The sequence below is a fragment of the Mustela nigripes genome, chromosome 6, assembly GCF_022355385.1.
Source record: "Mustela nigripes isolate SB6536 chromosome 6, MUSNIG.SB6536, whole genome shotgun sequence".
Lineage (NCBI taxonomy): Eukaryota > Metazoa > Chordata > Mammalia > Carnivora > Mustelidae > Mustela > Mustela nigripes.
Window position 1 is genome coordinate 110,915,513 of NC_081562.1, and position 26,586 is coordinate 110,942,098.

The 26,586-nt window shown below is 58.5% G+C and overlaps 2 protein-coding genes across 3 annotated transcripts in view; one reads left to right on the forward strand and one right to left on the reverse strand.

Moving 5' to 3' along the window:
• PFKP (phosphofructokinase, platelet) overlaps positions 1 to 16,740 on the forward strand; it is a 52,001-nt gene extending 35,261 nt beyond the window's left edge. Inside the window, exons 14-23 of one of the 2 annotated variants that reach the window (XM_059403986.1) lie at positions 551 to 621; positions 1,659 to 1,746; positions 2,222 to 2,374; positions 6,591 to 6,743; positions 8,412 to 8,576; positions 10,064 to 10,125; positions 10,986 to 11,097; positions 11,986 to 12,085; positions 15,936 to 16,038; positions 16,322 to 16,740. In XM_059403986.1, coding sequence (XP_059259969.1) covers positions 551 to 621; positions 1,659 to 1,746; positions 2,222 to 2,374; positions 6,591 to 6,743; positions 8,412 to 8,576; positions 10,064 to 10,125; positions 10,986 to 11,097; positions 11,986 to 12,085; positions 15,936 to 16,038; positions 16,322 to 16,469 — 1,155 coding nt within the window. In that variant the 3' untranslated portion in view covers positions 16,470 to 16,740. The remainder of the gene's footprint in view (positions 1 to 550; positions 622 to 1,658; positions 1,747 to 2,221; positions 2,375 to 6,590; positions 6,744 to 8,411; positions 8,577 to 10,063; positions 10,126 to 10,985; positions 11,098 to 11,985; positions 12,086 to 15,935; positions 16,039 to 16,321) is intronic. The other variant, XM_059403985.1, reaches the window with a different exon arrangement.
• Positions 16,741 to 17,474: 734 nt separating this feature from the next.
• PITRM1 (pitrilysin metallopeptidase 1) overlaps positions 17,475 to 26,586 on the reverse strand; it is a 42,054-nt gene continuing 32,942 nt past the window's right edge. Inside the window, exons 16-27 of the mRNA XM_059403987.1 lie at positions 25,767 to 25,899; positions 24,223 to 24,343; positions 24,050 to 24,126; positions 23,691 to 23,856; positions 23,345 to 23,445; positions 21,917 to 22,037; positions 21,142 to 21,213; positions 20,507 to 20,619; positions 19,308 to 19,433; positions 18,413 to 18,558; positions 17,990 to 18,092; positions 17,475 to 17,893 (exon numbers count right to left, since the gene is read on the reverse strand). Coding sequence (XP_059259970.1) covers positions 17,797 to 17,893; positions 17,990 to 18,092; positions 18,413 to 18,558; positions 19,308 to 19,433; positions 20,507 to 20,619; positions 21,142 to 21,213; positions 21,917 to 22,037; positions 23,345 to 23,445; positions 23,691 to 23,856; positions 24,050 to 24,126; positions 24,223 to 24,343; positions 25,767 to 25,899 — 1,376 coding nt within the window. The 3' untranslated portion in view covers positions 17,475 to 17,796. The remainder of the gene's footprint in view (positions 17,894 to 17,989; positions 18,093 to 18,412; positions 18,559 to 19,307; positions 19,434 to 20,506; positions 20,620 to 21,141; positions 21,214 to 21,916; positions 22,038 to 23,344; positions 23,446 to 23,690; positions 23,857 to 24,049; positions 24,127 to 24,222; positions 24,344 to 25,766; positions 25,900 to 26,586) is intronic.

The following is a 26,586-nucleotide window of genomic DNA, read 5'->3' on the forward strand; positions in this document are numbered from 1 at the left end:
TCTCTTTCTCTCTCTCTGCCTACTTATGATCTCTCTCTCTCTCTGTCAAATAAATAAATAAAAAATCTTAAAAAAAAGAAGAAGCATAGGCTGGAGACCGGAGTTGGGGAGGGATCGGCGTGCGCGGACCAGACCACACTCTTAGTACCGGGGAGGGGGCCAGCCCAGGAGACGGCCTGTGTGCCTGCCTCTAGCTGGCCTCACCTGCATTCTTGAGATTTCTTTCAATTTTTAATTAAAGAAGTTTTCTTTTGTATCAACTGAGAAAAACAGAATCTGTCTTTCATTCCCATGGGTAGGGCATGGCCAGCTGAGGTCTGGATCTGATCTGCACTGTGGGCGTAGGCGGCGGGAGGGCCGGGGTGAGGTGTCCAGGGTTTGGGGTTCACCCCGGGACCCACCTGACCCGCTCAGGGACGCGACGGGGACGGCTTCCGAGGGCCTCGCCGGCCCCTGGGGAGGTGCCCCTGCAGAGCGTGCGGACCTGGGAGCCCTCTGTCCGCACAGCTCACCCCTTGTTTGTCGCCCCGTTGGACTGTCTGCACGCCAGATAAAGGAGATCGGCTGGGGGGACGTCGGAGGCTGGACCGGCCAAGGAGGCTCCATTCTTGGGACCAAACGGTAATTTCCCCGTCCCTGTTCTGACCAGCTCTTAGGAAGGGGACGGGCTCCCATCCTAGGCAAGCAGCCGGGGCTGAAGCTGCTGCTTTTCACTCTGGGGAAGGGACCCTGAAGGCAGCTGGCGCTGACTCACGGGCCAGCCCCCTCCTCCCCATCAGGGACCCGGGTCGTGCTCTGGGGGGCCCCGAGATTTGCCCTGCAGCAGAGGCGAGGCACGAGACTCGGGGACTGCTGTCGCAGTGTCCTTGATCGCCGCTTATGCACAGAGCCCCATGGTGGCTGCAGGCGGGCCCTGCGGAGCCCACGGCTTCTCCACTGTGGGTCGCTGCCCACCCCTGCTCCTGGGGACGCTGGGGCTCCTGGTCCACCTGTGTGCCCCGGGCCCCTTCCGATCAGCTGTGACACGCACGTGCTTGTGCTTTTGAGCTCAGGGTTGCTCCAAGGTGGTGGCTGTGCTCCAGAAGCTGGGGGGACCCTGTCGTTGCCACCGAGCCCCCTGGTTTTGCCCCGACCACCCAGCCCCGGGCAGTTTTGTCCTGAGAATTCTTATAAATGTACTGAAAGCACAAGCATCTTGTCCGCAAGGAGGCAGGAGGAGGGCGGGGGTCGGCGGCTCTGTGGCCGCGGCTGGGCCAGCGGTCATGCCTCTGGTCCTCCACGCTGGCCCGGCCATGGGCTCCAGGTGATAAGACAGGAGAGTCGCCAGCAGGAGCACGTGTGGCGTTGCTGAGAGCAGGGCTGGGTGAGCTGCGCCCGCGGGGCTTCCGGTGTCAGGAAAACTCACAAGCGTTGACAGAGCGTTTCCCTGGGGAGGCGTCAGGAGTCTCTTGGGGTCCAGGCATGGCACAGCGAACGTCCCTTTCTGTGTGCGGTGTTCAGTTTTGTTTTAAATACACTCCCTGGAGCCTTGCTTCCCCAGCTCTGCCGTCCAGCGGGGTGCGGCTCGTGGGGGTCGCGGGGCTCCCCGGGTGCTGGCGGGGGTGTCGCCTGTGGTGCGGGATCTGCCCGGCCACACCTGTGCCCTGGCCTATCTCTAGCACGCTGCCCGGGAAGTCTTTGGAGGACATCGCTGCGCAGATGCGGACACACAGTATCAACGCCCTGCTCATCATCGGGGGATTCGAGGTGCGTCCCTGGCCTGGGGCGCCTGCCGGCGCTGTGGGGGGGTGAGCGTGGGCGGGCTTCGGCGGCCCAGGGCAGTGGGTGAGGGGGGGTAACCCCTGGGCCTGGGGGCCGCAGGAGCAGCCGAGTTGGGAGCAGGGCCCCCCACCTGGGACGCGTGCGTCTCCCGTCTGCACAGGTGGTCGTCTCTCTCGAATTCGAGGCCCGTGGGCCACCAGCAGGCAGGGTGGTCACGTGACCCCACCACTTGCGGTTGCACGTTGGACCGCAGACCTTAACTGTTTCTATTCAACCATGATCGGTCCCCTCCTGACCTCTCCGCTTGCTTTAGAGAAAATGTAAGGGCCTCAGACAATGAGACGCGTGCCCCCAGGAGACGCGGTGACCCTCCCGCCTGACCTGTCTGGTGACCCTCATGCCTTCCATGTTCCTAACGGCCCTCTGCTCCCCTCCCCCACACCTGCACACTGCCTGACAGGCCTACCTGGGACTGCTGGAGCTGTCGGCTGCCCGGGACAGGTACGAGGAGCTCTGTGTCCCTATGGTCATGGTCCCTGCCACTGTCTCCAACAATGTGCCAGGCTCCGATTTCAGCATCGGCGCGGACACAGCGCTCAACACCATCACCGACGTAAGTCCGTGTGGCCGTGTGGCAGAGCAGGTGTGGCAGACGCTAACGTGGGGGCGCTGGCCCGCTTTTATCTGCCATGCACTAGAGACAGCAGTGAGACCCCGGCTTGTTTCCCCAGAAACGCCTTTTTTTTTTTTTTCCTTTTTTTCCTTAAGCCTGACTGTCTCTGATCCTATGCCCAGAGTGGTTTCAGCACCAGGGCTCCGCTGCCGCCAGCCCTCGAGTGACCGGGAGCGTCTGAGGCTCCCCTAGTTGTGGGCTAGGATTTTGTGATTCGGCTAATTATTAAAGCTAGGTGGTGGTTTTTGTGGTTTTTGTTTTTGTATTTTGGCTGGACCAAATTGACTTCAGCCTCATAACATCCTTTATTAATTTTTTGTGATTATTTTATTATTTGAGAGAGAGCGACAGTTAGTGAGAGCGAGCCCAAGCAAGGGGGCAGCAGGCTTCATGCTGAGCAGGGAGCCCGACGTGGGGTTTGGCCCCAGGACCCCAGGACCCCCACCTGGGACGCGTGACCCCCACCCAGGACCCCAGGACCCCCACCTGAGCCGAAGACCGATGCTTAAGGACTGAGCCCCCCTGGGAAGCCTTGGATCATAATTTATTATGACAAATCCTGGGTCTGATGCCCCCGAATGGATGAGGATAGAACCTGAGCTTGAGGCTTCTGTAATTTTGTGCACGGACCTGAATCCGCCAGTGGCCTCCGTCCCCCCCGTGGCCCCCGCCGCTGGCACCGTTCTCCCCACGGTAACTCGGGGACCCTCACTCACACCTGAGAAGTCAGTGATGCCATGCTGGCTCTTTTGCCGAAAAGCAGTAGCGAAAACAGAGACACCCCCGTGTTCCCCGGTGTGTGGTCACGCCGGGCACGTGGCGTGGGAGCTCACAGCGCGGCGACGAGCAGAACGCGCTCCTCCTCCTTTTGAATCTGGTGTCCGCAGTTCTTCAGTAAATCATCCAGTCTTTATCTTCCCCGGGAGGACACAGATCCCAAGAGTGTTTTTCTAGGATTCTTTTTCTTAACCCCTGGGATCACGTTTGTCTCTAGTGCTGGTACATAAAAGAGAAGCTTTTTAAATAACATTCAGGCGGTAAGTAATGCTTTAGCACTGCTTTTTTGTGTTTTGTTTTGTTTTGCTTTTCTGAGCTGCTTCACCGTTCTGTGGTTTCTTTACTAAAAAGCCCTGCCCTGTGTCTCCCGTGCGTCCACGCCGGAGCGCCCTGTTCACACCACTAACCTGTCTCCGGGCCATCGCGCCCGCTGTCCTGGTGACTGTTGCTCCTACTTTGCCTGCTGGGAACCAGTTCCGCCCCTGCTGAAGCTCCCGCCTTCTGTAGGAGGGCCACTGTCCCTCCCTGTGTGTGACCGCCGTCCGTGCTTTCCTGCTGTTTCTCTGTCCTTGGCTGGAGTCCACATCTGCTTACGCTCGGTGGAAGGAACCGCAAGTTCATGTTTCTTAACTGTCACCGGCTTGGAGCCCTCTGGGGGTTGGGGGAGGGGGTACTCGGGAGTCGGTGGCGGTGGGACGGGCCTCAGTAGGTGTTGGTTTCCCTGTGACATCCGGTGTGTGCTCTGTCGCATGAAGCCAGGGGTCTCCCGCTTTAGAGTTCCAGGATCCTCTGCTTGAAAATATGGTTTCCAGGTTATCAAGATTAGATAGAAAAATACATACAGAAACTCTAAATGGTCCACCTTGCTGCCCTGGAGTGGTTTGGAAATTGGGCAAATGGTCTTTTAAATTGGGTTTCTCACCTGAGTTTCTTCAAGCCGGTTGCCCAGTTACCAGGTGGCAGCTTCATGTCCAGTCTGGTCCAGGCCCGCGCTCGCAGGGGAGAAGGTGCGCACGTGTGCTGAGGCCCCGGCCTGTGGGTGGGCTCGCGGGCACCAGGGCCCTGTCCTGGCCGGTGACCCATGGTGAGCTGGATGTCCAGCGGGACCTGTGTAGGAGCCTCGATGCCCACTCCTGCCCCTGCTGGTCATGTCCTGGTTGGGACCCAGGCATGGGCAGGGTGTGTGGAGTGGCTGGGTTTTGTACAGAGTGGTGTTTCTGGAAGCTGGAGTGAAACCGTGTGGAGTTTGGATCTGGGTTGGAACCCGGCGGGGCTGGCCGCACAGAGGGAGCGCCGGCTGGAAAGGTGCGGACAGGGCTCTGGGGCCGGCTCAGGGCGCCCTGCCTTGCTCTGGATGGGCTCCAGAGGGACTGAGCGCCAGACTAAGCTCCATGCAGGTGTGCGCCCGTCACCCAGGAGCTCCTGCCCACGTGGGCCAGCTGTGGGCCCGTGGCCTCCTGTCCAGGAGCGCTGGCTGCCCCGAGTACCTCTTGTCCTGGGATTCTGCCCCCTGGGTGCGTCAGTAATGCCTAGCCGTGGTTTCGGTCGCCAGAACGGGCTGTGGGGGTGCCACTGGTGCATGGTGGGTAGAGGCCCGACTGCCGCTGACCCCCACGACCTCAGCATGGCCCTGCTGCAGGGAGCCATCGGTCCCAGTGTCTGCAGGGCCCAGGCCTCTGGGCGTGTCATGATCTTGGGCACTTCGGTCACTGTCCTCACAGTTGATGTCCTCCGGGTTCGCGAGGGTGCTCGGCTTACTGGGGCATCCCTCAGACAGACCTCTGCACAGCTCGTGCTTCCTGGAGGCTGCGGTGACTCCCAGGCCCCTCCGAGCGGGGGCTCAGAAAGCCATCCCACCACGGCTGCGCGGCTCGTGAGGGGCTGTGTTTGCATCCCCAGAACTGGCGCCCAGGACATCCCCATCCGATCTGAGCCTCGTGGTGCTGTGCGGGCCAGGAAGGTGGCCGCCATGAGTTAGGAGCACGAGATGCGAGTAGGGTTATTTCCCCACAAAGGGTCCCGTCTTTCTCGGCGTTAGTGCGGGGCTGCTGTGTTGTCAATTCTGTGCACGCGGAGCCCAAAGCAGAAGTCTGCCTTGGTCCCCAGACCTGGGAACAGATATCCGTTCCAGCCGGGGCTCCCTCTCCTGGCAGGGCTGTCCCCTGTCCTTGCTGGAGGCTCCCGGTCGTTTTCCTGGAGATGGAGCAGAAAAAGCAGAGCGACAGGAACCAGAACGCAGACAGTTCTTGTGGTTGTGGGATGCCGAGTTTAGGGATGCTCACCGCCCTCCTGGCCTCCAAGCCCACCTGTGACTCCGGGACAGCTGGCTGCACACCTGCCCACACTAGCACTACACGCGGGGCCCTGATCTGGCCTTGGGGCGGAAAAGCAGGGTCCGTGCAGGGATGGGGGCAGGCTGAGGTGGAGAAGGGTGAACGCAGAGGGGCCACGAGGCAGGGCAGTGACCCCCTCAGCTGCCTCCTGGCTGCTCCCTGGACTAACCTGCCACAGGTCCAGCATCCACAGGTCCTCGGGCCACAGCAGCCCCAGGACCCGATGTGTTTTAGGGAAGCACGAGGCCGTGGAGAGCATCCGCCTCTCCGGGAAGCCTGCCCCACCCCCGCCATCCCAGTGTGCTCCTGCCACAGTGCACGGTGGTCACCTTGGGGAAAAGCACAGCCTGTGTGGGCGTCCGTGTGCCCGTGGGTGGTCTCTTAAACCGCCCGGCCATCCGGCGAGCCTGGTGGGCTCGGGGCTGGCAGATGAGGGGCCTGTGCCACTGACAAACACTGGATTAACAGGCAGCGACCTCAGAGCTCCGCCCACGAGCCTGCGAACAGTCCCTCTGACCTCAGAGGCAGACTCTTCAGCTTGGGGTCCCCGAGCAGCCGTGGGGCTCTGGCTGCTCCCGGCTGCTGTGTCAGTCCTGGGAAGGACTTGGGAAGAGCAGAGGCGCGACCGGCTAGGCTCCCCAGCCCAGTGCTTGTCGCCCTGCCAGCTGCCTTTCATGCCGGTGCTGGGGTCCTTGCCGAGGCCAGACTGCAGGCCCCTGTGCCCCCGTGGAGCGCACAGAGCTGCCAGGCTGGCCTGGCCCCTGATAAGGCCCCCCCACGTCCCACCACCATTTGGCCTCCCTCGCTGCCTCCGAGCTGCCGAGGAGGGAAGGCTGTCCATCCACTAACACGCCAGCTTCTCTGGCTCCTGCTTTGCCACCTGCCGGCTTGCAGCCCCTCCTCCTGGAGGCCTGTGCCCCGCGGCTGTGTCCCCACTCCCGCAGCTCCCTTCCGCAGTCCTGGAGCTCCCACGCCCTGGGCCCCGTGGACACAGCTCACAGGGGGTGCTGGGGACGCCCCGCTGACCGCTTGCACTGCTGCTTCAGGCTTTCGAGAGTGCTGTTCTGCTCTCCGACTTGCGGGACCACCACCCGGAGTTTTGCATTCCCATTTGCATCCTGCCGACCACCATTAGCAACAATGTCCCGGGCACAGACGTGAGCCTGGGCTCGGACACGGGCCTCAATGTCGTGGTGGAGGTAAGAGGCCCCGTGGCTCCATCAGGCGGACCAGGGCAGGGGGTTTCTCTTCCGCTCTCGCGGGCGCAGAGGAGGAGCCCACCCGGTGCTGCAGAAGGCGCGAGCCGCAGTGAGGGCTCCTTCTGGGTTGGTCAGTGGGAGCTCGTGGCGTAGCTGGGACGGGGCTGGTCCTCGAGCGCTTCGGGTGAGGTTTGTTCTTGCACACCCCAAAGCAGGATGCCCTAGTTTCTCGTGGGCTGTGCCCCGTAGGCTCGCGCTCGCGCTCGGGGGACAGCCAGCCCGCCGTGGTGTGTGAGGAGGGCTCAGCGCAAGTCTGGAGGGCGTGCGTGCAGCGATTCGGGGCCTGGGAGTGGGAACACTCCAGGGGAGAGCAGGCACATCTGTGGCTTGCACATGCCCTTGGTTGTGCAGGGGGAGGCTCTGCTCCTAGAAAGGGGCTCCCGTCCTTGGGGATCCAGCAGGCCCCGCCCTGGGCCCCATCTGGTGTGTGGGTACCAGACATCGGTACCGTGGGGACGGACTGCTGTGGGGCGTGCTCCCCCCACAGGAGGAGGGCAGGTGGCCAGGCGAGGGCCATGTTCTTGACCTAATTCTCAGAACATCCCCATCGTGGGGGCGAACCTGGCAGCAAGACTGTGTCCTCCGGTCCAGGTCCGGGGCTCTTCACCCTGTTCTGAGCGCCTCCTTATGTTTTCACACAATTTGTTTTAAAACACGCGTGACGAGACGTTAGCCGCGCTGGGACTGTAACCCCAGGTTTCGAGGCGAGTGGGACTGCAGCCCGGGACTGCTGGGAGAAGGTCTGGCTGCCGCGGCAGGGCGTCTGGGTTTGGGAGGGGACCCTCCCCCCGTGAAGGGGGCCGGTGTGGGGACGTCCACACTCCTGATTCCTCCCCGTCCCCCGACCTGTGCCCCCAGCGCGGGGTGGGGCTGCCTTCTGTACTGAAGCTTTGTCGGTGCTGGTTTTAGTGACCGCAGGGGCCCGGCTGCTGGATTAGGAGCTGGTGCGTCCGGCGGCCGCCGTCCCCCGGTCCTCTCTCCCGGGAGCAGGACAGAGGCTGCAGCTCGTGCCCGCAGTGGGCCGGCCAGGGAGAGGCTCGGATGCGTACTTAGACCTTATCTCAGGGCCGGGCCCGCAAATCAGGATCAGAGTGGTCGTCCGGGACAGGGCCAGGTGGGGACGCTGTGGTCCCGGGAGCGCGCACGGGGTCTGCGCTGTTGAGGCCGCGGGAAGGCGGCGGACGGGAGTGTGTGCTGTGTCAGCTCTGAGCTTGTGTCCCGAGGCTGACCCGTGGCAGGCGTTTCCTTAGGAGGCCCGCTGTGTGAGCGTCTGGAAGACTCCCGAGGGCTCTGTCCAGGAGCCCTGTCCAGCTTGAGAGCTGCCCTCGCGGGGTGTCGTGTTTGGGGTTAGACTGAGGAGGAGCAGGACCCAGATGTCACAGGGAGCCTTTCAGAAGCAGCCCACCCACCAGACGGGGCCCACGGCCCACGAGGCCGCACGGGCAGCTCCAGCGAGCCGGCCCAGCCCCCCGGTGGGCATGTCAGGATACAGGGATGGTGAGCACAGCCGCAAGGGCCGGGGGCACCGGGGACCGCAGTCTCTGTCCCCGTGTCCCAGCCCTGGCCGCCCCCACGGTGGTGGAATGACCTGTGTCCTCCTGTGGCCAGACGTGTGACCGCATCAAACAGTCGGCCAGCGGGACCAAGCGCCGCGTGTTCATCATCGAGACCATGGGGGGCTACTGCGGCTACCTGGCCAACATGGGGGGGCTCGCTGCCGGAGCTGATGCCGCCTACATTTTTGAGGAGCCGTTCGACATCCGAGACCTGCAGGTACGTCCCTGCCGCGGGGCCCCTGGGTGACACGGCTGTCGGTGCTGCTGTGCGGTCGCATGCGTGGTGGTTGGCTCCGAGGGGAGTGTGACTGGTTGTCAGGACACCAGATTCTACACGTGCTTTCGGGGACCCTCACTGGGTCAAGGGGCATGAGCGACGCCCAGCTCCTTGTGGGTGTCCGCGCGGGAGGGTCACGGGAGCACGTGCTCCCTGGAGCGCCGAGGCCTCCCTGCCGCAAAGGCCGGGTGTGTCGGGGGAGTGCACGGGCCCAGCGCTCGCCGGGCTGGCGGGACCGGGACAGCGGGCTTAAGGCACTAAGAACAAAATAGAACCTGCGTTCTGATTGCATGCTTCCTTTAGAGGTTTTTTTAAAAAAAAATTAACAGAATGTATTTTTTAGAGCAGTTTCAGGGTGAGGACAGAGGTCCCCTGCACGCCTGCCCCACACCCAGCAACACTCCCGCCAAGGCGGGACCGTTGTCAGAACAGACCCCCCTCCCCCGACACTAACGTGTGACCCGCACCTGGGACCACAACTGACATCAGGGTTCACCTGGGGAACCTAAGGTTGAGATGCACTTTCCGAATTGGCCAAGGTTCCCTCGGGCCCCAGCTTTATCGGGGGCGAGTGGCAAGTGCGGGGGAGTCGGGCTGCACACCCGCCTTGGGGCAGGAGGAGGCAGGCACTGGACAAGGTCAGGCCTTAGGAAGACAGACACAACTCAGACGAAAGTACAGGTAAAAATGTATTTGTGCTGCAGAAGTGAGCACAGGAACCTTAAAGTCTTTGTTTCTGGACCCCACGAATGAAGCAGAGACCCGCTTGATGATTTCACTTGTTATCAGACTTAACCTGGGAATTTCTTCACACCGTGGATCTGACCATCTGTCCTTCAGAAGCCACCAGAAGGCGGGGCTCGGTGTGCACACGTCTCCGCCCCAGCACACGGGCAGCCACTGGGAGGACAGATTTGCTCACACACACACACCTCCTTCCCGTGCACGTTTTCTGTGCTCAGGATCCAGAATCCCTTTCTGTACAAACTTTGTACCCAAGTGCAAGGCTAGAAAAGCTTCTCCAGGCTCCCAGATCCTGCTCAGGCAGCCAGGAGATTGTGCACAAATCCAGGTGTGCTAGTTTGTCCTCCGAGGGGGAAGACATCCTCAGGCACAGGAGCAAGGGGCGCTGGTACACGCAGGTTTGGTACACAGAGGACATGAATTCACGATTGAAGAGGGAAAGCTATTTATTCCGCCCCTGCGTGCTGCAGGGGCGCTGGGTCCCCGGACACCGTCTGTGCCCAGCTGAGCAGCTGCCCTCCGGGCCGAGCGCGCCGCCTGCCCGCAGGTGCTGGTCTCTTCTGCTCCACTGGCACCCCCGGCCGGTCCTCGCCCTGCAGCCGTGCTCTCCCGCGCCCCCTGCTGCATGCATCCCTGGGGTCGTGTGGTGGCGGGTGTCAGGCTAACTGAACGCTCTTTCCTAGTCCAACGTGGAGCACCTGACGGAGAAAATGAAGACCACCATTCAGAGGGGACTCGTGCTCAGGTACAGACACTTGTCCTCGGTCACTGAGCCCCAGCTCCCCAGACGACCTGGCCACGGGGTTGAAGCACCCTGGGGCGGCCGTTGCTCACCACTGGAGACATGCAGGGGGGGCTGTTACATGCTGACTTCAGAACCACACGCGTTCGTGTAACTAAAGGGCACACCTGAAAATGCATTTTTGCTTTGTAGTTCTTTTTTTTTTCCCCTAAGGTGTCACCAAGTCATTTCTTTAAGCCATTAATTTTTAATTTGTTTTATAAACATAAAATGTATTTTTATCCCCAGGGGTACAGGTCTGTGAATCACCAGGTTTACACACTTCACAGCACTCACCAAAGCACACACCCTCCCCAATGTCCATAATCCCACCCCCTTCTCCCAAAGCCCCTCCCCCCAGCAACCCTCAGTTTGTTTTGTGAGATTAAGAGTCACTTATGGTTTGTCTCCCTCCCAATCCCATCTTGTTTCTTTTATTCTTCTCGTACCCACTTAAGCCCCCATGTTGCATCACCACTTCCTCATATCAGGGAGATCATATGATAGTTGTCTTTCTCCGCTTGACTTATTTCGCTAAGCATGATACGCTCTAGTTCCATCCATGTTGTCGCAAATGGCAAGATTTCACTTCTTTTGATGGCTGCATAGTATTCCGTTGTGTATATATACCACCTCTTCTTGATCCATTCATCTGTTGATGGACATCTAGGTTCTCTCCATAGTCTGGCTATTGTGGACATTGCTGCTATAAACAGTCGGGTGGCCACTGGCATTTCTGCAAGAGGGTGCGTGCAGGGCGGGACGGGCAGGGGCCGGCCGCACGCCCCACCGGCGCCCTGAGCCCCCGTGTCCCCTTGCTGCAGGAACGAGAGCTGCAGCGAGAACTACACCACCGACTTCATCTACCAGCTCTACTCCGAGGAGGGCAAGGGCGTGTTCGACTGCAGGAAGAACGTGCTGGGCCACATGCAGCAGGTGCGCCCGGGGCCTGCATGGTGTGAAGCAGGCCGCTGCCCAGGAGGCTCGGTGTGGACGGATGCCTTATTTTAGCTGTGATGGGGGAGAAAATGTGTTCAGGAGAGATTTCAGACATCTTGGCATTTACTTCATGTACGGTTCCGTTAAGAAGCCCCACGACGTTCCTCCAGCTGTAGAAATTCTGCGCAGGGGTAGATGGGAGACCTCCAGTGTTCTGGTGACCAAGTACTTCATTCCCTATTGGCTCTTAGTAACTATTTACGCATCAGACACATGGTGCTTGAGGTCTGCACGGAATCAGAGCGGTCTGGAAGGAACTCGGGCTGTGCTTTGCTGGAGGTGGGCATGGGGTAAGGGCTGCAGTCGCCAGATGACATGCCTGTCCTGGTCCCAACGCTACTCCCCCTCCCCCCACCATCTTAGGGTCTTAACTTACCCACTCGTCCGTTCCAGAGGGCCCGTGGGTCCCCTGCTTATGTGACGAAACGGTGTGCGTGTATTTTTGTGAAAGCTAGCCCTCGGGGTTGGTCAGATTCTTAATGGAAACTGTGACCTGCTCCCTACCCCAAAATAAGACATCTCAACGGGAGATCTGAAAAGAGCGAAGCCAGGAGCTGCGCAGCCCCGTGCGGGGTGGGGGTGAGCGCGGGGAAGCTGGCCTCGGGGGCGGAGCTCCGGCCTCAGGTCCTAGCCACCTACAAGCAGGTAAAAACATGCAAGAACAAAAACACAGACCCCTGAGCCCCCACTTGGATCCAGGGTGTGACTCTGGTCAGAGTAGGAGGTGAACTTCGTAAGCCCTCGCACCTTTGAGTGCATTTTGAAAAGCCGCCGGGCCATCGTCACTGTGTCCATAACTGCGTCTGTATCTCCGACCGTCCACAGGGTGGGGCGCCTTCGCCGTTCGATAGAAACTTCGGGACCAAAATCTCCGCCAGGGCCATGCAGTGGATCAGCACGAAACTGAAGGAGGCTCCGGGCAAAGGTAGGCGCCACGGCTGGGGCGGCCGGTGCTCCAGGGGCAGGTGCCTGCTGCTCTGCACATGCTCGGCCTCGAGCCGCACGGGGCCTCGCTCTGCAGGTGCTCTGGGACCTTCAAGGCCGTCGTTGGCCGGGATTCCTCAAAGGCAGGGCTTGGCTCCTCCACGGAGGTGGGGGGCACTCAGGTACCTTAGCGCCATGCTCCTTGCATCAAGGGTGCCTCCCATACACGGGGCTCCCCCGGCAGGACCCTAGTGTGACTTGCCCTTGTTTGGCCACACAGCACGCTCTCAACTGGCCTTGACTTAGGACACCGAGGACTTAGGGACTCTTCATGACCCTCCTTTTCAGAGAAAACTGGGAGCTGGCCGGTGTCTGGACGGGTTGCTCCTCCCGAATCTGGCACGGATGTTCTCTCTGGCTCACTGCCCTCCCTCCCCACCAGGCCTCAGAACTGCAGAATCATTCTGCTTTCCGGGGTCCCGCCACCTCGGGGACACCTTCGCAAGCTCCTGTGGTTTACGGGGATGGAGGGTGGCAGCGTGCCTTTCCCTTTGCTGGGGCGTTGGTCTCGGACGCACACCAGCGGGTGTTCCTGACCCTTGGCCTGCATCCCGGTGTCCCCAACCGCAGGGTCACCCCTGGGGTGTGCGGTCTCCTTCCTCCTGCCCAGGTGACACGTGACCCGTCCCTGGCGGGCTGTCCCTGTGATGTGGGTAGTTTCCTGTGGCTTTGAGGTGAAGTCTCCTACGCGAGGAGGGGGGTCAGCTTCCCTCATGCTTCCTCGGGCTCCCGCTGGTTCTGTGTGCTTTTCCGGTGTTTTGCCTACTTTCCTATTGCTTACTGATACTTCCCTTATCGACACATAGTTTTTGCTTTTATATCACTGTATAGATTTAAAAATGTTTCGATGACTTTACAGAGACTTGTTCTACTCTATGTTCTAGAAAATTCTATTTCATATTCTGCCCAGGCCATGTTGCAGACAGGGCTGTCCTGTGGGGCTTGTTGTTTTGTGCAAGCAAAACAGGTAGACTGTTTGCCTTCTCCTTGACGGTTTAAGCTCTTCGCTGAAACGTTTTTACAATTCCTTCTTTGATCTACTTGATGGGAAGTCTGAGGTCTGACTTCATGCGGGCTCTCACTCACGTGCCATTCATTGCGTCGCCTCTAATCTCCGTCAGAGACCGGGTAGCTGGGACGCTGGCCGGACGGTCTCTGGGTTAGCTCCTTGCTCAGTGGGAGCAAGGGTGTGCGGTCTGGCATCCAGTTATTGGTCCTCACTGATACGCCAGCTTTCTAGACGATTTCCTTTTTTTAATTCAAGATTTTATTTATTTGACAGAGAGAGATCACATGTAGGCAGAGAGGCAGGCAGAGAGAGAGGAGGAAGCAGGCTCCCCCCAAGCAGAGAGCCTGATGCGGGGTTCGATCCCAGGACCCTGAGATCATGACCTGAGGTGAAGGCAGAGGCTTAACCCATGAGCACCCCCAGGCGCCCCTATCGATGATTTCTGATAGCGGGAAAAGTGAGGCTCCACTACCCTAGACGTCTTTTGGTTTCCACTATCCTTGGCTCTTTGTGCTGTCACGGAAATGGAATCAGACTGTTACAGTCTACCAAAAACTTTTGGATGTTTTGAGGGAATTCTATTTAGTCAGTAAATTATATGGTGGAGGATCTGAGATTTTAAAAATATTTTCTAGTTCATGAACACTATCTACATATACTTAGGCCTTTCTTTTTATCTCTTGTGAAGGTATAAAGATCCTGCAGTATCTTTTGTAAATTTATTCCTGACTCGACATTTAAAAAAATGTTACTGTAAATGGTATTTTTTTTTACTTTTTAAATATTTTATTTATTTGTCAGAGCGAGCACAGGCAGACAGAATGGCAGGCAGAGGCAGCCGGAGAAGCAGGCTCCCACTGAGCAAGGAGCCCCGTGTGGGACTCGATCCCAGGACGCTGGGATCATGACCTGAGCCGAAGGCAGCCGCTTAACCCACTGAGTCACCCAGGTGTCCCTGTAAATGGTATTTTTTTAAATGTACTGTTGGCATACAGAAATACAACTTTTGTAAAGTTTGCAATCCACAACTTTCTACACATTCTGAATTCTAGTAATTATTTGCCAGTCTGTTCCGTTTTCCGCACCCACGGAGCCAGGACCATCTGGACGCCTTTTAACGTTTTCCTTGTGGCTTGTGGGTGTGTGTGTCGCTCTGGGGCAATCCTGGAGAGCGGGAGTGAGGAGAGCTCCTGTGCAGGCTGCGGCCCTGATGGGAACGGGGAATGCGTTCGGCGCCCTTGAGCATGATCGGTAACTGTCTGAGGGCTTTCTGCAGCTCACGAGTGCCGTGGGTCTGCTGTCGTGGTGCTGTCGCGATGCGGTCCTCTGACCGTGAGCGCGTGTTCTGCGTTTCCTCTGCCGTCTTAGAAAACCGTTTCGTAAGTCATAGTGGCATAAAGAAGCAGTTTATACAGAAGCTCCTGAGCATTCCCAGGCCTCCCGAGGTCACTCAGGACACACGTGTGGCTAACGGACGCACGAAATCTCCCAGGGTAAAGCCAGGACGCGCAGAGGCGCAGCCCAGGTGGCTGGATGTGAGGATGCCGCGGGCAGTTCCCGGGGAAGGCGCTGGGTGGCGCCACTTCCGAGGTTCGTGCTTTTCGCTTTTTGTAAACGCTAAAATCCTCTTTGGGTGTCCTGTCTGTGCAGAGGTCCCAGTGCAGGTCTTGGGACAAAGCGGGGTACCTGTATGCACCTTCGCACAGATGGAAGCGCATGTGACCTGCTGGCCCCGAGAAGCTGGTATGAGGCCGGCCTTGCTTCCTGCGGTGCCCTCCCTGCCCCGGGCACGGGCTCCTGCACGGTCTCCTGTGGTGGCCTCCTGCTCTGGCGACTTCCCGACGCATCCTGTCCCTGTCGGGTGCAGGGCGCGAGCTCGCTCTGGCTTTGCACGAAGTCTAGGTGTGGGGGGTGGGGTTCCCCGTGGATGCCATCAAGCCTCCTGCTCGCCTTGCGGGCAGAGTTGACTGGAGTTCCCTAAGTCAACAGAAAGAGCAGAGCTGCTCTGCGATCGGGTTTGTAGGTTCTGTCTCTAGAACTCTCTGTGCACGTGGCGCTTCCACCCGTTACTGTGGACACCGGGCCTCAGCCCCGTTTTCCGGAGCAGCCTGACCAGATCCGTGTCTGTCAGTTTGATTTCCAGACTTTGACTTAAAAAACAGGGAGGCCAATAGAGCCAACGTAATTTTAGTCTTCAGTGAAGAGACTCTGGCTCTGATTCCATTTCTACTTTGGGATCTTTCCCACGTCACCGAGGACGCGCCTCTCCGGACCTTGCGGCCTCCCCGTCTGTGCACGCCCGAGCCTGGGCTCCCGCGGCCGGCTCCGGGAAGCCGGCTCTTCCCGCGGGCGCGGCCGGTGTTCCTCGAGCCCCTGCCTCACCACGAGAAGCGCGCGCGTCCTCCCTTAGCTCGGGGGGCGAAGCGCTCAATGTGTGTCCCCGGCCCCTCTCGGGGTGTGTGCGGCGTGAGGGGCTGCGCGGTGACCCAGGCGCCTCCTCGTCTCTGCTCTCCCTGCTCCAGCCCTGCGGGGCCCGGCGGACCGGAGCCAGCAGCCCCTGAGAAAGCAGGGTCCTGCAGCTGTCACCTGGGCTCGTTCCCTACCTCGCCGGCAGACCCCAGAGCGCCCGGGGCGCCTTGCCTCCTGCCAGGCCGTCCGAGCTCCCGCCTGCCTCCCAGGAACCTGCGCCCCGCGCCGGCAAAGCTCCTTTCCGCCCTCACCTCTCCTTCTGTCCTTAGCGTGACTGAGAATTGGTTCTGATACCGCTTTTTCTCTTTTACAGGAAAAAGGTTTACGAGTGAGGATTCCATTTGCGTGCTGGGAATAAGCAAAAGAAACCTTCTTTTCCAACCTGTGACCCAGCTGAGGAAGGACACAGACTTCGAGTGAGTAAATCAGCCCTTGCGGGTCCACACGTCCGGGCCGGGGAAGGTGTGCAGGACAGGGCGGAGGGACACCGCCGCTGCTAGACCCAGGGGCCCTAACCTGTCCTCACAACTCCGAAAACACAAGCCTTTGAGAAACGGGGCACATTGCTAGAAGTCTACAGAACAGGTTCATGCCACTTAGGAAGACGAGCAGATCCTGCGGAGCTGCTCCAGCCCCGACCCCATGACGCCCATCGCCCGGGGCCAGGCTGCCCTGACGACCCCTTCCTGCCGTCCGCAGGCACAGGATCCCCAAGGAGCAGTGGTGGCTGAAGCTGCGGCCGCTCATGAAGATCCTGGCCAAGTACAAGGCCAGCTACGAGGTCTCCGAGTCCAACCAGCTGGAGCCCGTGCACCCCCGAGGCCACGAGGAGCCCGCTGCCATCTAGACGCCGCCGGACCCGGACCCGGACCCGCCCCGCCCGGCCAGCAAGCACTGCTTTGGACTTCGTTTCCCACCCGTTTTTGTAACACTTAAGTTATTTATCGGCCCTTCGATGCGAGTATTGTTGACGCGAATACCTACTCACAGAGCCCCCGTCCTGGGTCCTCCCCACGGGACCCGGAGACTCCAGCACGAGCTGTCTGCTGCGCCTCGTACTCCTGTCCTGCTTGTGAGCGTGTGTAGCCGGTAGAATTAAACATCAGCTCCAACTCCAACCGTGGTGCTGTCTCTGTGGGGAGGGTTCACATCCTCGGGCTCCGCGGGCCGCCGTGAAGTGTTCTTTCTGCGTCCATGAACCAGGCCCAGTGCAGGGACAGAGGCTCCGCTCTGATCCACAGAGCGTGACTTGGCAAGTGTGCAGAGTCGGCCCTGGACCGGGACCCCAGGACCCCAGATGAGGTGACCCAACTCCTCCTAAAGCGAGGCCAGGTGCAGAATGACAAACTGGCCGCGCGCGCTGACAACAGGGTGCGTGTGCACACCCGTGGTTTCCTGCGTGGTGTCTGCTGGGAGGGGCCCAGCCAGGAGCCCGGGCACAGCCCGGCTTCGCCGAGGAAGGGCGCTTGCTTACCTGCGCCGGTGCTCAGCAAGCGGCGTTTCTGCCTCTTCTGTCGTCTGAGAGGTCCGAGAGCTGGAGGGCCCCCACCAAGTCTGGTCAGGAGCCGCGGCGGCGCGGCCAAGGAAGAACCAGTGCGGACTGTGTTTTCTGTGGGAGATACGTAGGGTGACAGAAGCTCCATCCCGTAAAGCCCATGGGAGAAGCTCAATGCGCTTTTAATCCGCCAGGCCGCCCATCTGTTCCAGACTGTTCCACGGGTGTGTGGTGTGACCACACTGGTTCCACAAATCAAGGGACCTCGGGGGCCTTTGTTCACTTATTTTTTAATAAAGGCCTTGAGAACTACTCTAGCAAAATGTCACTTAAAATAATGACGAAAGCACAGGTAGGTTAGGTCAGAGTGGTCTTTTATTTCCAAGTTTTTAAAACAAATGCTCCAGAATTCATAAGATAAATGGCATTTATGTCAACTTTAGTTATAGTCTGTGTGACTCTAGCATTTGATACGTGATTATTTCAAGTTCTTCGTGGTCGTCTCTTCCGAGACAGAGCAGCTTGAGCGGACCGGCCACATAAGAGCCAGGCATGAGCAAAATGTGGGGCAAACAGTACTGTTTCTCTCCTTTCAAACGAAATCCACTCAGGCTTCATGCTGAGGAGCCCCACATGCCTGTAGGTTCATCTGAGCAGTCAGACTCCCGGGCGGTCAGAACTACTCGCCGGTCACCCACGACGGGTCCTTAGCGATTTCTGTGTTCTCTGGTCCCAGCAGAGCCAACCCGTGCGTGCTCTTCCCAGTGTCAAGGTACCTGGAAAACAGGCGGGGATCCGTCAGGGCTGCTTCCCACAGGAGGAGCCTGGGGTGGCCGCGGGAGGGCTCTCGACACCCGGCCCCGGGTACATACTTGTTGCTCACATTGATGAGATCCTCATGGCGGACGGCGAAGAGCTGCTCCCGGTGCACCTGCTTCATCTCGTCCGAGAGGCCGCACAGGAAGTGGTCCAGCCCTGACCGTGAGCACAGTTAACTCGGGGCAGCAGCCCGGGGCATGGACCCTGTTCTAAGGGCACCCGTGGGACATACTTCCACTGGAGGTCACTCTGTTGACCTCCACATGCCCACCAAGCCTCTCCCCTCGGAGTGGAGGCCAAGTCCGGGGGCCTTGGATGGCTCAAGCTCTGGGATGACAGGATGCCACCCTCTGCGAGTGGCCCACACTGAGAAGCGGCAGCTCTAGGGGGACGTCTGCGCACCACAGGGGCGGACGGGCGAGGGGAACCATGGCGACACCTCATATCGGGTGCACTGCATGGTTTACTGCACATACCTCTGTCCGAAGGAGCCACGGGGGCGTCCACGGCGGAGAAAACGGAAAGCTTTGCTTCGTCAATGTCTTGCTCTGTGAACCTCCCAGCCTTAGCCCAGTCCATAGCCTTCGAGAAAGACTGCAGCGTCTCTGCGGAACGTGGATCCCTAGGAGACCAAAGAGACACATGCTGGCCTGCTCCACCACCAGATCATTAAATACCCCTCTCTGATGTCGCGGAGAGAGATCAGGTGCACAGGGAAGACAACTCACGTCCACACTTTAAGACACACCCGGGACAGACGAACGCTCCACACTCCGCCCCAAAGGGGCCAGAGAGCTTGGACGCCCTGGCTCCCGGCTCTGCGCAGCAGCACGTCCTGGCAGCAGACACCGAGGGGGTCACAGCGGCACTGCTGTCCTCCGCAAGTGCAGCTCCCGCGGGCGTGCACACGTCCTCCAAGGGTCCCGGCACGCGGCGAGGCGCGGGCAGGGAGAGACTGCACTGGGGGCAGCAAACTCATCCTGCCTGCAGGGTATTCTGAATTCCCGAATTCCTAAATTCCCTACGTCCTCGGAAACTTTCTAACCAAGAGGGGAGAGAAGAGTCAGGGGCCGTGACCACGAAGCGCCCAGCACCCATGCCGGACCTCTGGGCAGGAAGTGAGCCCAGAAAGCTCTCGATTTGTTGCCTCTAACTCAGTCTGGGTGTTGGGTAACCGGCGTATTTAATTAAGCCAAAGCTGCCCGGTAGGCACTGCCGCCCCTGGCATGGACAACCGAGGACGTTGCCGGGTGTGCTGATGCACCAAAGAAGCGAGAAGCAAGGGCAAGCTCTTCTTCAGAGGCTGATCCCCACGCGTAAGACAGCGGCCCGCGGTGCTTAGCGGAGCTGGGAGATGGCGCTCGCACTCACCGGTACGAGTACAGTGTGAACACGCCGTCACGGCTGAGTCTGGCGCCGCCACCATAAGCACCGCCCTTCTCTCGAATTTCTGTGTGCAGGAATTTGGCAGTCATCAAACGTGCAAGGATCTTAAGGCTGAAATGAATGATTAAAAAACGCAAGTTAAAAACCGTAGGCCCGGCAGGGTAGTACCCGATGTGATGTACTCGTATTCGCTGTCCTTCTGGATTAGGTGAAAACAAGACACAGCACGGAACGCTACAGTCTCCCTTTCCTGATGGAGCAGGACAACTAGAAGGAGGAACACGTGAGATGAATTTTCAAACCAGGGCTGTGGGGAGTGGTGGGGAGGGACAGGAAGGTCCCTCAGACACGTCCAGCTCCCCCGGGCCACAGCACACAGGGACACGGACAATCCGACCGAGGGAACAGGTCATAAATCTACTGCGCAGGCAAATGTGCAAACCGTCCCTTCTCCAAGTTCCCCGCTGGTGTGCGCGCGGCTCTCTAAACCCAGGAAGCTCTCGAACGGATTTCCGTAGGTGCCCTCCCTGAGAACACACTGCAACAGACCGAGCCGAGTCCGACACTCACAACGGAAGTGCAGTTACAGCAGATGCCCCGGAAGAGAAACGGAATGTTCTGCCAAATACCTTCACAGGACAGGAAGCGGGGTCCTACTGGCCCCCACTGACTGGTCTAAGTCCAGACGCCAACTAGAGAAGCAAACAGGTGTCCCCCCCCAGAAGATGGGGGAGGGGGAGCCGCTCATAGCATGGGTTCACGGTGCCAGACCTGGGCAGACAGGCTCCCCCTCGCCAGCAGGCCCTGGGAGGCTTACCCGCCCCAGCTGTGAACATGCTGTACTACACAAGGAACATATAAGGTCATTGCTGGAAAATTATAAAATACAAAGAAAGGGGGGAAAGAAATCGATACTACCCAGGGTACTTCTCATAACCTGTTTGTGCTTTAAGTCTGTCTAATACAGTACATTTCTCCGGTCTGTGGGGCTCAGCGTAGAGAACACGTGTGTTTCCCAGAAACACGGAAACAAACCGGCCGCCCAGTCCAGCCACCCAGCTGGACATCATCCCATGATTCTATTCCCCTCGTGGACACGCACTTCCCCTCGAACCCAGCACCCGCCTTGCGTGCCGGGGCCCTGTGTACGCACCAGCGATCTCTGCCCTCCCCTGGCCCTGTACCTGGCGTGGTCTGGGTCTGCGTAGGGGGCAGTCCTGATGCATTCGCCCACGTAGTTCACTGAGAACGGGAGCAGGAAGTGCGTCTTCGTCTGGCACGGCTTGAAGGTGGGAGCCTGCGGAGGACAGGCAGGCCGTGCTGTCTCCCCCCGCCACCCCCTGCCACGAGCTCACGGCTACGGGCAAGGCACTGGCAATCATGCCGGTCAGGTCGGTCCACATAAGCGGCTGCTTTACCAAAAAACATTCAAACCCTAACTCAGGGCTTCGAAATGTAGTTCCTCAGTGAGAAACATTTCCTCCTACGTGGTTTCCATCCATAAGTGACTGACCTCACCTTTGCGTTCTTCCTCAGAAATATGTTAAATCAACATTGTCTGATGAACCAAACCCAAACCCGTCACCATTAAAGCCGAGCAGGGAGAAGGGTACAGGAGGCCCCGCCGACAGTGACCCCGCCAGCGCTGCAGCCTGCTGTGCCTGAGTGAAGGCGGATAGCGCGAGGGTGACACAGGCGACACAAGGGCCTGCTGCACCCCTGTAGGGGAGAAGCCCCCGGGGCACCGGCCACCCCATCCCAGACAGGGCAAAGATGGAAAGCTGCTCTTCCTAAGGGGACAGGGGCTGTGTCCACTCACTGTGATCAGCTTCCTTATGACCTGGGGGCCGCTAACGTGGGCGCTTCCACTGGACCCGCTGGGTGCAGGTTTCTGAAAATAAAACGTTCCCAACATGAGAAAAATCCCAAATACACCTTATACAACTAAGGAATGGTCTAGAAAACTCACGGCCAAATACAAGTGCTGGGGCATACACGCTTACGTGTTCCCAGCAGCCCTGTTTGAAACAAGTGGGATTTCTGTGCGATTTCCAGACGGTCAGGGAGCAGCAGCAGGCCACCTTGCCAGGGGCTCTGCTCACTGGGAAGACAGGCCTGGTCTATCCGGCAGGGTCACAGGCACGTGAACGTCACGGAGAAGAGAGCAGGAACGGTCTCTCTGCCCCATCTATGGACTGCCCACCTTCTCCACGAGAATGTTCTGGCCTGTTCTGGTAAGCTCCATGAAACCCGCTCTGTACGGTCATGGAACCAGGCAGCCCGTACTAGGTGCGACCTAGAGAACGGCTGTGCGCTGGGGTGTTCGGGTCCCGGCTTTCCTGGGTCAGTTTTGGCCTGTTCTCATGCTAGCACAGTGGACCTCGATCCGGCCTTTCCTCCCGGCAGGAGAGCGTTCAGTGCCGAGGTTGCAGCGCCGACAAGGGAAGCGGGATGGAAGGGTGTGGATTCATTTCTGACCCGGCTGAACTAACACTAGGCAAAAGCTACTGCCTCCTGCCCGGCTCTGGTTCCTCACGTGCCATGGGGGCATCGGGGTTATTGGACCCACAGGGACCCATGCCCGCGGCCCTCACCTCAACCACGTACGGGCACACCAGCTTCCGTTCCGGTTTACTCCGACCGAGGTTTCTAATGAACTTTTCTACTGCTTTTTCTGCCAGAGGCATCTGCTGAGGCGTAGCGTTCACAGAGCACCTGTGCAAAACACCACAAATGTGGAGGAAACCTTTAGAGAAATGAGAGTTTTACTAATTTGATATTCTGCATGAATAATACAAAGAAGGGACTACTACACCCATTTTGAATCAAATCATGTTCAAAACAATTAAAAACAAACGGTAGCAAACAATACAGCCGTCTCCACAGCACTTCCAAGTTACCAAAAAGGCTTTGCCCGTGGGTCCGGGCCGGATGCCAGGAGCGCACTTCTGACGCTCGGCCCCATGGAAACACAGAACACAATCTGACAACCGTGCCTGCGACTTTCGTTATCTGAAGGCAGAAAAACCGACATTATTTTCTAGAAGACAAATCAATAATTTGAAGATGTGAACTGGTCGATCAAGTGGAGTTAAGTTGCCAAAGAATTCTGTGCTCTCCAGAACACGCCTGTACGTAAGTCCTCTGCCTGCCACAGTCACAAACGCCGCCGTCACATGCAAGCTACTTGACGGTGCAGACTGCTGACGGTGTGGTGTCTCTTTTTCTGACACTGCCCTCACTCCTGAATTTCGTCTAATTAATAGCAAGTACCATCGTATCAATGTGAACTACATTCCAGGCACTACACCAACTGCTTTAGAAGCTCATTTATTCCTCGCATAAGTCTATGCAACAGTGTTTTACGGAGAAGGAAATAGAGGGTCCGAGTGGTTTCGTTGCCCAGGACACCATGGTGCAGAGCGGGTGGTGGCCCAGCAGCGAAAGCCAATGCTGCCATCCCAGAGGGTCGCGGATTCCTGAGAACCAGCCCAGTGGGGGTCTCGACAAGGCACTACAGGTAATCTAAACCTGTGTCCTTATTGGTGAGACCCGAGAATGCGCCATCTGTCGCTGACCGTTCCGTTCGCGCTGTTGGTGTCAGATGTCCCCCCCTTATCCTCACGGAACTGTTCTCATGAGAAACTGCATTTTCATTCTGTTCTTAAGCAAGCTAACCTGACCTGTGTTGCAATTCACTTCTGGAGCCACCATAACGGGACATGGGTAAGAAGCAACTTGGCGGGTCTGGGTTGAAGTAGCTCGCGCGCTTTCCCACCTTTCATGCTTATTAAACTTTTTCCCATAAAAAATGACTGCTGGAAAAAAAAAAGGACTTCTTGATGACAAGAACATCTGAGGACCAGAATGAATTCTATGACCTGCCCCCAATGCTCTCCCTGAACTAAAGTGTGTGCAACTACAGCTTCAAGTGATTAGACCGTAAAAGCCACACCTAGGGACACGGGAAGAACGAGATGATGCGTGTGCGGAAACAGCCTGGGCATGCGGCGGGCGGGTACCTCATGTTGTCGCGGTGCAGCACGTGTTCCTGGATCTGTGGGAGCTTTCTCAGCACCGGTCTGACGTCTGTCATTTCCGCGATCCTCTTCATCAGCCTCACCTGAGCCAGAGAAACCGAGATCTAGAGACGGACCTGCAGGCAGAGGGTGACCACAGGCGCGCTTTCCCGGTCTGGGAACCAGACAGCCCGGACTCGGGAATCCGGCCGGGCGGGGTGTGGGATGCGGCTGCCTGGCCAGGGACCGGTGGGCTGGGGAGGTGGGAGAGACTCATCAGTGGGGTCAAGGTTAGCTTTTCTGAGATAGAAACAGTCTGTCACCAACTCTGGAAGACGCAGCTTGTCACCTGATCCATCCCACTGAAGGTCTCCTGCAGGTCCCCCACGGGCGTCAGGGTCCTGCTCGCCCTAAGGGACGCGTAGAGATGGCCCGAGTCGGGGACCCCGTTGGCGAGCTCCTGAGCGGACATCTTCACCAGCACCCTGAAGTGCTCCTCTTCCTCAAAGCACGGGCTGTGGGAAAAGAAAACCGTCCTCAGTTCTGGAGACGCACCCACGCCCTTTTCAGTACTCGGGAGAATGAGACCCAAGTCGTCAGATAATGTAGAGACGCTCAGGGCCACAACCAAAACCAAGCTCAGAAACCAACCGCTCTCAGGCGCACCCTGGGACCCAGCCCCCGGAGGAGGGCTCTGCGAGCGGTCACCTGCTGAATATTTCGCTCCAGAGATGCATCATGTCGGGCAGGTTCCTCTCGAGGCAGAAAGATGAGAAAAGCACACCCTGAGTCATGAAAGAAACAAAAGAAAAAATTATTTCAGAGGGAAGAGGGGCGGAGACGCGCTCCGGAGCGCCTGGGATGCGGAAGCACCGCACTACCTGCTCGTAGGTGTCCAGATGCGTCTCGTCGGGCAGCACGTGGGGAGACGCGGCCATGCCCCCCGTCTTCAGCTCCATCAGCTGCGCCAGCTCCCTGTAGCCCAGGAGGCCGCAGCCCAGCCTATCAACAGCAAAGGAGGGTTCCCCAACTGCCGGCGTGATCTTGGCGCGTCCCTGGTCACCGTGAGCTGCCACAGCCTCCACCCCCGCCAACGACACTACGGAGCGCGGCCGTGCAACGCCCCAGGCAGACCCGACACGTTGGGGAGGTCACCGAGCGGCGCCCGGCTGTGCGCGCAGAGGCGGCCGCTGCCCGGCGCGAACGACAGAACACCACGCTCGGCTCCTGCGGGCCCAAGCCTGCCGGGCCTCCGAGTGCCCCTGGGCTTGCCTCTGCTCTAAAAGGTCCTGGCACAGAGGGCGTCTGCCCAAACATTCACGCTCCCAAAGGAGATCTTTTAGAGCTTTTACGAAAAGCAGAAGTCATCTCAGGGGGCTGATGCTTTTCCAAGACACATCCTGTTCCCAGTGTAACTCAGGTCACAGCAATGCTCTTGAGGTGGCCCTGAAACGGCTGTGCTGCAGAAGGGCCGGCAAGGGGAGCCCCGAGGGCGGAGAACGTGGAGAAGGTCCAAGCGGTCCTCCCCTGACGCCTCCCCTGACGCCTGCCAGCGTGTGCCTGCCAGCGTGTGCGGGACCCATCCTCCGGCTCCTCACTGGGAAGGCTATGCGTGTGGCCTGGGGGCGGCCGGCCCACGCCCTAAGAGGCTCCTCCCCTCACGGTCCCCTCGCCATCCCGTTCACTGTCCCAGCACACGGAAAGGGAAACCTCAGTGCTCTGCCTGCCACTCAGCCCGGCCCCCTCGGCCACCGACCCTCAGCAGAGGAACGGCGAGCTGCGGCCGTGTTCTCACATCGACCTGGACACCAGATCTGCAGGAGTCAAGTGTGGTTTCAGTTAGCTCAGAGCAGGGCACACGACACGGCCTCTCAAGATGCCTATGCGTCAGAGTCAATTACTTACATTGTCTGATGAGAAACCAGCATTGTCACAATTTTATAAGAAACTAAGATGCGGAGATAGTTGTATCTGTATCACCTTATACTCTAGGCTTTAAGTCCTACATTTTAAAACGAAAATATGGCTTTTATAGGAAAAATTCTTAACAAATAGCTTACAAATTTTACTTATACACTTAAATAACAACACGATGGGTTTTTAAAATTAAAATGATATGCTAAAAAATGATTGTTGATGCACTAAGACAACTATATATACAGAAAAACGCAGGGCCAAAATATGCAAAGATGCCCTGATCCCAAAATACGTGCCTTTTTTTTTTTTTCTTAAAGATTTTATTTATTTATTTGACAGACCGAGATCACAAGTAGGCAGAGAGGCAGGCGGGGGGGTGGGGGAGCAGGCTCCCTGCTGGGCAGAGAGCCCGATGCGGGGCTCCATCCCAGGACCCTGAGATCATGGCCTGAGCCGAAGGCAGAGGCTTAACCCACTGAGTCACCCAGGCGCCCTGCGTCTTACTTACTTGGTGAGCACCCTGCAGAAGAGCGGGACGTAGGGCCTGAGCTCCTCGGGGAGGGTGTGGAGGCTGACGAACGCCCGGAAGTACACCAGGCCGTTGGTGGGCTGCGCGCAGATCTGCACAGGGGTCTGGCCGGCTGCGGAAGCACAAGGCAGCTCTTTTCGTTTAGGGCCTTTAAAATGCTGCTGCTTTTCAAGAGTGTTTAAACATTACATCAGCAAAGACTACCCGTCAATGGTAAACACTGAAACAACCTTCAGTACTAAAATAACCCATGCCTTCAGGAGGGCGGGAACAGGAGCAGCATTCCCTGGGCTCTGAGGCTGCCCTGGTGCTTGAGCTGGCGGAGCCCGCCTCTCCCCATCTCTACACCTCCTCCATGCAGCCCTCCATGCTGTCACGGGACTGAGAGCTCCCACCTGCAACACCCCACACTCCTCTCTCACCCATCTCAACCCCCCCCACCTCAGATCTCATGATCATCCAGGATCCCAAGTCCCTCGGGGGCACATGCTGTGTGCTCCGGTCCTTCCAGCACCAGCGCGGCGCCGCAAACCGGCAGAGGGAGCGGGCACAGACTCACAACCTGTCACTCACCCTCACTCGCTCTCTTTGTCAACACTCAACGAACCTCACTGTTAAACCAAGGCTGGGGGAGACTAAAACACAAGCTGGACGCTAAGCCTACTTTTCCCAGAAGCCTCGTCCAGAGACGAAGACCTCATCCGTGCGTTGTGCCCCCATGCACTGGCCCTGGTGAACGAAGGAGCCTGGGAAAGGGGATGCGAGACGGCCCTGGAGTGTGGCGGGTGGTCTGGACCCC